The sequence below is a fragment of the Chiloscyllium plagiosum genome, chromosome 9, assembly GCF_004010195.1.
Source record: "Chiloscyllium plagiosum isolate BGI_BamShark_2017 chromosome 9, ASM401019v2, whole genome shotgun sequence".
Taxonomy (NCBI): domain Eukaryota; kingdom Metazoa; phylum Chordata; class Chondrichthyes; order Orectolobiformes; family Hemiscylliidae; genus Chiloscyllium; species Chiloscyllium plagiosum.
The window spans coordinates 97,509,314-97,519,704 of NC_057718.1; the positions used below are offsets into that span (position 1 = coordinate 97,509,314).

At 45.9% G+C, this 10,391-nt stretch overlaps 1 protein-coding gene across 2 annotated transcripts in view; it reads left to right on the top strand.

Annotated features, from left to right (window-relative positions):
* The window catches only part of LOC122553084 (1-phosphatidylinositol 4,5-bisphosphate phosphodiesterase beta-1), an 800,648-nt gene that overhangs the window by 550,161 nt on the left and 240,096 nt on the right, over positions 1 to 10,391 (top strand). For both annotated transcript variants that reach the window (XM_043696584.1, XM_043696585.1), the window contains exon 9: positions 7,297 to 7,463. In XM_043696584.1, coding sequence (XP_043552519.1) covers positions 7,297 to 7,463 — 167 coding nt within the window. The remainder of the gene's footprint in view (positions 1 to 7,296; positions 7,464 to 10,391) is intronic.

Sequence of the window (10,391 nt, forward strand, 5' to 3'; positions counted from 1 at the left end):
ATCAGCTGGGAGCTGTAAAGGCATTTTGATTGATAAATTTAATAGGTTATTAGAGGATGAGCTGTCTCTGATGTGGTTAATGGAGTAGATGTTTATTTTTGTCATTGTATTGTTTTATAATTCTGTACAAGGGAGAAGTTGTGTAGGTCCCAACCCAGGATTTAGCTAACAAAGCTAATTGTTTCCATAGCTCTGAACATTCTTGAACAGTAATCTAGTCATTTTCTGTTCTCCCTAAAAGTGAATTAACTATTCAGGCAACATGATGCCATTGTATTATTTTGGTGTGTTGTTACAGGCAGGGCACTGTCTGCCTTAAATATGGAAATGTGAGCACATTGTCTACTAAAAATGTTGCTTCCATTACTACTAGAGTTTAATTCTTCCATGAACATATGCGAGGCATAATGCCACTTATTGACACGCTGGTTAAGAATGCATTTGCAATACGGTTTCTGATCGTTTATGTCGGCATTTTGTTTTCATGTGAATTTTAAGATACCTTAAAACCAACACAAAACTGGAGAGTGGGATCAAGGTGCTTCATAATTTGATGTTCAGCCAATTTTGTGCCTACACTTAATGAAACCTGGTGTTATGATGGAAATAAAATATGCAATCAAAAAGAAATGTTCATTAAGAATGATGGAACCACAGGTTAGTCACTGACTCATGTCTGTGCAGTTTCAAAGGATCAAAATGACTCTTCCTCCCTCTCATTGATTCAGTCTCTACGCTGTATCACAGTCCAGAGTCAATCCCCATTGGGAAGGTTACTGATTGTAATGGATTGACAAAGCCGACGAGCAATTTCCATCTCTCAGCCCTTATTTAAATTGCCATAAGCTTCATTTTTCAACCCCGCTCTCACTTGTAAGCATAATGCAGTCATTAAAAGCAGCAGACACCTCTGACAAATTGTTTAGCTGTGTCCTCGGTCAGAGAATAAATGAAACATCATCCGGCCTGTGTAAAATGGATCCAACAGTATTAAAATGTATCCTGGGATAAGGGGATGGCACAGGAGTATGATGTTGAAGTAGATCAACCATGGAATCATAGAATAGAGAAGCTCCTGCAGGCTACTTAGCCTACCACACCCCTACTTCCTAGTTCTGAAGAAGGATCATTGACCCAAACCATTGATTCTGCTTTCTTTCTCCATAGATGATGCCAGACTTGCTGAGTTTCTCCAGCAAATTCTGTTTTTGTTTCTGAATCACTCGCCATTGTTGACATCTTTAGCTTTGTACCTGCTCGGGTCCTCTATTCTGTGGTCAAATTGAATAACAACAACTTACATTCATGGAACACTGAAAACAGAGTAGGGAAGTCCGAAAGCACCCGACAGGAGCATTGTCAAACTGAATTTGACACCATGAAGACATTAGGACCGGTAATCAGAGGTTTGACCAAAGGGAGAGGGTTTAAGACCATAAGACATAGGAGCAGAAGTAAGCCATTCGGCCCATCAGGTCTGCTCTGCCATTCAATCATGGCCGCTACGTTTCTCAACCCCATTGTCCCGCTTTCTCCCCTTGACAATCAAGAACCTATCCATCTCAGTCTTAAATATGCTCAATGGCTTGGCCTCCACAGCCTTCTGTGGCAGTGAATTCCATAGGTCCCCCACTCTCTGGCTGAAGAAGTTTCTCCTTATCTCCATTCTAAGAAGTCTTCCCTTTACTCCATACTCCATACTTTTTTCCACGTATGGAGTCAGCTATTACAAGGGGGCATAGCTTTAAATTAAGGGGGGTTAGGTATAGGACAGATGTTAGGGGTAGGTTCTTTACTCAGCGAGTCGTGAGCTCATGGAATGCCCTGCCAGTAGCAGTGGTGGACTCTCCCTCATTATGGGCATTTAAGCGGGCATTGGATAGACATATGGAGGATAGTGGGCTAGTGTAGGTTAGATGGGCTTGGATCGGCGCAACATCGAGGGCCGAAGGGCCTGTACTGCGCTGTATTCTTCTATGTACTCCAAGGCTGTGCCCTCGGGTCCTAGTCTCTCCTACCAATGGAAACATCTTCCTAACATCCACTCTGCCCAGGCCAATCAGTATTCTGTAAGTTTCAGTTAGATTCCCCTCATCCTTCTAAACTCCATAGTATAGACACAGAGTCTTCAAATGTTTCTCATAGGTTAAGCTTTTCGTTACGGGGACCATTCTCTGAACCTCCTCTGAACACGCTCCAGGGCCAGTACATCCTTCCTGAGATATGGAGCCCAAACCTGCGCACAATACTCCAAATGTAGTCTAACCAGAGCCTTCTAGAGCTTCAGAAGTGCACCCCTGCTTTTATGTTCAAGTTCTCTCAAAATAAATGCCAACATTGCATTTGCCTTCTGAGCTACTGACTCAACCTGCAAGTTCACCTTCAGAGAATCCTGGACTAGAACTCTCAAAGGTTTAAACAGCATAAAACAAATAGGAGAGAGACATAAAGAGATGGAGTGGGAAAACCAGAATTTAGGACATTGGCAGAAGGTCCAGTGGGAAGGTGAAAAATTGGAGATATGCAAGAGCTCAGTGTTGGAAGAGTGCAGGAATCTTGTAGATCTGGAAGAGGGTGGATTGAAAGGGAGGCCAGATCCTGATTACAGCACATGGCTTCTAGACCTCCAGTTAGTTTAAAGGTCTTGGCCCACTCATGAATGTCTTCACAATTTCTGATCTGGTGTCCAAGGATTTTGCTCAGTGCTTTTCTCTGCAATGTACCAATATTTTTTAGATTCCCTACAGTGTGGAAACAGGCCCTTCAGCCCAATCAGTCCACAGTGACCCTCCGAAGAGTAACCCACCCAGACCCATTTCCCTCTGACTAATGCACCTAACACTATGGGCAAGTTAGCATGGCCAATTCACCTGACCTGCACATCTTTGGACTGTGGGAGGAAACCGGAGCACCGGAGGAAACCCACACAGGGAGAATGTGCAAATTCCACACAGACAATTTCCCGAGGCAGGAATTGAACCTGGGACCCTGGCGCTGTGAGGCAGCAGTGCTAACCACTGAGCCACCGTGCCGCCCCACAAGCAATTCCCACCAGGAGCCCTTCTAGCCTGCCCCCGGAGGTTTATGGCTGAGGGGCAAGCTACAGACTGGCCAGTGAGCTGGCCACTGATATTTTCCACACCGCTGCTCTCATTAACATTCTCACTGTGGGACCATCGTAGGGGAATAGAGTTAGGAAACAGATCAACAACGATCAGCTTTTTCTTGTTCTTCTTTCACAGGATGTGGCCATCAATGCCTAGCAAAGGCTGGGATCTACTGTCCATCCCTTAAATGCCCTTGCACAATGTAGTTTACAAGGGCAGACCATACCAATTGTTCACATGTAGCCCAGCCTGGTTACGAACAGCAGCATTCCTACCCTCAAGGACGATATTGAACAAGGCGGAGTTTATAACCAGAACTAGCTTTCAATTGCAGGTTTATTAATTGAATTGCAATCCCACCAACCAAATGCCTATAAGCCATTTTTTGCATTACATTTATCATATAATTAAAACCATTTCTCGCTGCCAGTGTAAGAAATGTAATACATGGAAAAATTTGCAGCCAATTACTCAAAAGACCATGAAAATTCTTGATCATGTATTTAATTTATTTAAAGTGTTTAAAAATAAAGCAAGTGGGAGACATGGTGGCTCAGTGGTTAGCACTGCTGCCTCACAGTGCCAGGGATCCGGGTTCGATTCCAGCCTTAGGCGACTGTGGTTGGCGTTTGCACGTTCTCCCCGTGTCTGCGTGGGTTTCCTCTGGGTGCTCCGGTTTCCTCCCACAGTCCAAAGGTGTGCAGGTCAGGTGAATTGGCCATGCTAAATTGCCCATAGTGTTAGATACATTAGTCAGAGGGAAAATGGTCTGGGTGGGTTACTCTTCGGAGGGTCAGTGTGGACTGGTTGGGCCGAAGGGCCAATTTCCACACTGTAGGGAATCTAATCTAATATGTATGATTAAAATTGAGCTCCTTGAGATTTCTGGCCTGCTTTCTTCTGTGTTGAAGATCCTTGACATTTCTTCAATGAACAGAATCTTAAAAGGTAGAGGCCATTTGGCCCATTGTACATGTGCTGGGTTTTTGAAAAAGCTATCTAATTAATTCCAATCTTCTGCTGTTTCTACAAAGCCTGACAAATTGTGCCTTTCCCATAATGTACATTACTTAGTACTTAATGAATTTGCGGCATGTTATTTTACAAATCACCAATGCTTCTAACCTTTATTGTATTCGCTGATTTTCCCTGGATTTCCAACAACAAACTTTAGCGAGTGGCAAATGCCCTTTGACCATGGGTTTGTGACAGGGGGATTTTGGATTATACCAATTGAAAGTAGTGCCTTCACAGTCAATGAAGTTTGGTTGAGGTACAGTTACCATTGTAGCATTGGAGACACAGCAACCAATTTATGCACAGCAAGCACCAAGTAACGACAGTGCGATAGTGACCAGATAATCCATTCTTTGGTGAAGATGTAGAGAGATAAACAGTTTCCAGTTTACTGTTAATTCAAGGAGTAGAGAGAACTTGACTCTGTATTCATCCCTGTGTTGGCCCTGCCCCAGAGGTGTTGTTTATGGGCAGCATCAAGGGAACTGCACCCTCTGTTAACTTCCCATCGAAAAAACAGAATGAGCTTTACTCGGTGCTTAATCCCTGTACTGGGAGTGTTTGATAGAGATGGTGTTGAGTCAGCTTTCCTTTTTTGTTTAAGAGAGGTTGAGGGATAAGTATTGGCCTGGACCCTCCGAAGAACGGCAGTCACAATCATGTTGCCACCTCTGCTCTTGTTATTTTTTGTCGTTAGGACAGAGTTCTACGTTTCTAGCCAAGAATTCCAATTCCAACACCTTTGGCAATTCGCAGCCTGGCTGAGATCAATCAGGTTAGGCCGTAATACAGGAAAGTTGGGTGGGAGGGGGGAGCTGGCGATACGAACCAGACTCTCTAAAGGCAGCAATCAGTGCACCGTTCTCCAAGATTGAAAGGTCCAGCATCAGGAAGAGAACCACTTTGACGGCTGGGCTCAGGATGGTAATTGGTTCTGGGGTAAGGGTGTCAAGTCTAGTAAAAGGTTGTGTGCAAAGTGCCGGGGTGGGGGGGGAGGGGGGTATAGTATCAGAGGGCGACGGCAGGGATGGGAGTGGGCAGAGGTGTGGCGTATGCAGTGTCAGGTCTTTGTATAAGGTTGTGTGGAATCACATTGCCTTTGGGGAGGTTGCTGACCAGGAGTGGTTGTTAGGTCCGGATCCAGGCTGTGTTCAGGGTTAGGGGACATGTAAGTTGCACTGGGGTGAGTTGTGGGGTTAAGTTTAACTGTTACCCAGGATTTAGCCTTGGCTTTTAATCCTCTAGCTTTTCCTGGGTAACTATTAGTTTGTCAGAAAGTGGGACTCTCCAATTCCTCAGATCTTGATTGACTCTTTTGGAGGGTTCCAAATGCAGGGAAATTGCCCATTGGAACCATCAATGTCCTGGGAATTCTCGTAGAGTCAAGGATCTCACAGGATCTCAACTGGCAACTCCAGTTTGTGCTGACCCGACAAGTGTCTGACCCTTGGAATATCGGACTATTGACCAGGACACAGGAGACAACTCCCTGCTCTTCTACACAGTATGGATCATACAATTAAGGGCCTGGGCAGAGGTTGCTGTCCTTTGCTAACTGAGTGAGGCCCAATTCCCATGGAAAAATGGTCACTCCCTCGTCAACTTCACACTCCCCACCAGCTTCTCCACCACACCTGGTACCTTTCCCTGCAACCACAAGGAATGCAACACCTGTCCCTACCCTCCCCTCTCACCTCCATCCAAGGCCTCAAATAATCCTTCCAGGTCCAGCAGAGATTCACCTGCAATTCACCCAACCCTCATCTATTGTATCCACTGATCCCCATGTGGTCTTTTCTCTACTGGGGAGACCAAACACAGACTCAGGATTAGTTCACGGAGAACCTGCGCTCTGCATGCATCAACCAACCCAAGCTTCCAGGTGCTATCCATTTTAATTCCCCATCCCACTCCCCAGCGACATATCCATCCTCCGCCTGCTCCACTGTCAGAGTGAGGCTAGATGTAAACTGGAGGAACAACATCTCATATTTCGCCTGGGGACCCTACAGCCCAATGGCCTCAATATTGACTTCACCAGCTTCAAAATCTCCCCATCCCCAGCCTAATCCCATGTCCAGCTCCTCCCCTCCTCCACCTTCCCAACCTGACCTAACCTGCCCATCTTCCTACTCAGCTATCCCCTCCTCCCTTCCCACTCACCAATCACAATAACAACCTAGCTGCATCCACCTATCACCATCCTACCGACCCTTCCCCCAACCCCAAAACCCCCCTCCCTCTGTATAATTCTGGGCTCCCCTCCCCCTCCCCAGTCCTGACTAGGCTGGGGCTGTTTTCCCTGGAGTATCGAAGACTTAGGGGTGACTTTATAGAGGTCTATAAAATCATGAGGGGCTTGGATAGAGTAAATACCCAAGGAGGGTGGTGCATGTATGGAATGAGTTGCCAGAGGAGTGGTGGAGGCTGGTATAATTACAGCATTTAAAAGGCGTATGGATGAATAGGAAGGCTTTAGAGGGATATGGGCCAAGTGCTGGCAAATGGGACTAGGATATCTGGTCGGCATGGATGAGCTCGACCAAAGGGTCTGTTTCCGTGCTGTACATCTTTATGACTCTATGATAAAGGGTTTTGGCCTGAAACGTTGACTTTCCTGCTCCTTGGGTGCTGTCTGACTTGCTGTGCCTTTCTGAGCTCCACATCTGTTGACCCCGGGATCTGTTGCACACACCCTGCCCCCTCAAAGAGAGACAGACAGGGCTTTATTGCTTCATCTGAAAGGCAGCTCTCCCAACGATTCAGCACTCTGTCGGTACTGCTCTGGAAGGTTAGCTGGGGTGTTTGTGCTTCAGTCCTCCCTGTGGAACTGCAAGTTCTGTGTGTGGGACTATTGACTCGGAGATGGGACTACAAGCAACCGGACCACAATTTGGAATTCCCCATGGTGGGAATTCCAAAAAACCGACTATGTAGTTCCCTCCTTAGTTAAAAGTCTCTGGCTGTCCCTTCTTGTGAGCAATGTCTTGTGTTGGGCAGCGAATGTTGTTTTTCTCAGTGACTGGGTGGGTGCTAGTGGAATTGAACTTGAAAAGGTGCAACTGGGTTGAACTCACAAAAGGAATATCCAATTGCACCTCATTTCAGAGTATTCCGTAGTTGTTCCAATCTGACTGTAATCTACCGGGCTTTATTCTGTCCCTTCTTTCAGTGGTGCAAAGGACATACCGTATCTAACGGTAGACCAGATGACAGAGTTCATCAATTCCAAGCAGAGAGACCCGCGTTTGAACGAGATACTGTACCCTCCAGTGAAACCAGAACAAGTGCAACAGCTCATCGAGAAATACGAACCAAACGCCGCACATGCGAAGAGAGGTTGGTTTAATTTTTGGTTTTTATTCACGTGATTGCCTGCTCATGACGCTGCACAAGGAAGGTGCTTTATTGGGGTTCCTGTATTGTCAATGGATAGACATTGCATGAGTGATGCAGACTTTGGAGATAATGTATATCAATGTATGCCAACAAACTGGCATCAAAAGACTCTGATAATATCCCCAATCGTGAGAACAAAGCTAGGTTAGTTATTAACATCTTTGTTTTCTGTGATATACAAGGAACAATGTAAGATATTCTGCACCAAAAAGAGTGGTGCTGGAAAAGCACAGAAGGTCAGGCAGTATCCGAGGACCAGGAGAGTCAACGTCATCAGGAACATTCCTGATGAAGGGTTTATGCCTGAAACTTTGACTCTCCTGCTCCTCGGATACTGCCTGACCTGCTGTGCTTTTCCAGCGCCACTCTTTTCAACTCTGACTCTCCAGCATCTGCAGTCCTCACTTTCTCCATGTAGGCCATTCAGCCCAATGAGTCCACTCCATAATTCTGAGAGATCATGGTTGATCTGATAACCCTCGGCCCCACTTTTCCCCATCACGTTTGATTCCCTTACTGATGGAAGGTCTGGCTCTCTCAGCGTTGAATAAACCGGACTACCCAGGCAAAAGTAAGGACTGCAGATGCTGGAAATCACAGCCTAGATTAGAGTGGTGCTGGAAAAGCACAGCAGGTCAGGTAGCATCGAGAAGCAGGAAAATCAACGTTTCGGGCAAAAGCCCTTCATCAGGAATGGAGGCAGGGAGCCTCCAGAGTGGAGGGATAAATGGGAGGGGGGTGGGGCTGGGGAGAAGGTAGCCAAGAGTACAATAGGTGGATGGAGGTGGGGATAAAGGTGATAGGTCAGAGAGGACATGGTTGAGGACATGGTTGAAGAGCTTCAGGGCAGAGGAGATGGCCTGGGAGTTGCAGGGAGAGAGAGACTCACTGAGATCTTTGTAGAGAGAGGAGGAAAACTTCTTCAAGGGAGGCATAATTGCAAGAGGATTCGCAGTAAGGTTAAAATCAACTCGGCAAAAGTGAGGACTGCAGATGCTGGAAATCAGAGTCTAGATTAGAGTGGTGCTGGAAAAGCTTTTCCAGCACCACTCTAATTGAGACACCTAACTACCCAGTCTCTACAACCCACTGTGCTTGCTCTGTGTTCTGTGATATGTTCTACCCGAAGCACATTTCTGTGTTACTCTGTGTAAAATTTCCAAAGAAAGTTATAGCCACATCATGGGGTCGGCTATAGGGGGGGTCACTGTCTAAAAGTAAGGGATTCTCCATTTAAGATGAGGCCATTTCTTTCTTTCAGACGGTCATGAGTCTTTGGAACACGGCAGTGGAAGCAAAATCTTTGAATATTTTAAGGCAGAAGTCAGCAAATTATTGATGAGTAAGGCCAAGCTGAGATTGCTGACCTGAGCACAGAGCTGGGGATTGAAACTTGGACTCGCTGTGCAGCATGCTTTCTGAACCCATCCATCCAGGCCCTGATCCTACTCTGTTCCCAGACACAGATCAAGGGCAAGAGGAGTTCTCACATTCACATTTCTGGTCAGGGAATATTATTTAAATGGCGAAGGACTGCAGAGGCTTTTGCACAGAGGGGTTCGGAGGTCCCAGCACACGAATCGCAAAAAGCTAGTGTATCTGAGGTCATTGGGTAACAGGGAAGGCAAATGGAAACTTGGCCTGTATTTCAAAGGATTACAAAAATGGAAAGATCTTGGAATAATGAGGACAGTTTATATAAGGAAAGATGTGCAAACATTGGAGGCAGTCCATAGAAAGTTCAATCGGGTTCATTCGGTGTATGTAGGAATTTTCTGATGAGGAGAGTTGGGCCTGTACTCAGTGGAGTTTAGGAGAATGAGAGACAGCCTTACTAAAACATGTAAGATTCTTAGGGGCCTTGAGAGAATAGATGCCGAAAGGTTATTTCCCCTTGTGGGAGCATCTAGGACCAGAGGGCATCCTCTCTGAATAAGGCATCACACATTTCAGGCAGAGATGAGAAGGGGGTTTTCCCTCAGAGGTTAATGAGTCTGTGGGATTCTTTACCACAGTGGGTTGTGGAGGCTGGGCAGTTTAGTATATTCAAGGCTGAGAGAGACAGACTTTTAATCAGTCGGGGCATCATGGGTTACAGGGAAAAGGCAGGAGGGTGGAGCTGATGATTATTATATCAGCCATAATCTCTGAGAATGACAGAGTCGACTTGATGGGCTGAATGGCCCACATCTGTTCCTACCTCAGAATATTTGCCTGAGATTCATAACCTCCCTTGAGAATTGCCTCAAACTGTGCTTTTGCGCACTTTAGATGCCAGGTTTACAATGGTGTCTTCAGCTATCAACTTTTGTGAAACTGTCAATCATGTCGAAACTATTGATCAGATTTTTCCAGTTTGGATCGACCTGCTCTGGGATTTGTAGCCCTCACAGTTTACGGTAGTTATAAACAGGAGTGACACGGCTGAAGAGGAAGTTGTAAACAGGAATGACACGGCTAAAGTGGAACTTGTAAACAGGAGTGACACGGCTAAAGAGGAAGTTGTAAACAAGAGTGACACGGCTAAAGTGGAAGTTGTAAACAGGAGTGACACGGCTGAAGAGGAAGTTGTAAACAGGAGTGACACGGCTAAAGTGGAAGTTGTAAACAGGAGTGACGTAGCTGAAGAGGAAGTTATAAACAGGAGTGACACGGCTAAAGACGAAGTTGTAAACAGGAGTGACACGACTAAAGACGAAGTTATAAACAGGAGTGACACGGCTAAAGACGAAGTTGTAAACAGGAGTGACACGGCTAAAGTGGAAGTTGTAAATAGGAGTGACGTGGCTAAAGAGGAAGTTGTAAACAGGAGTGACACAGCTAAAGAGGAAGTTCTAAACAGGAGTGACACGGCTGAAGAGGAAGTTA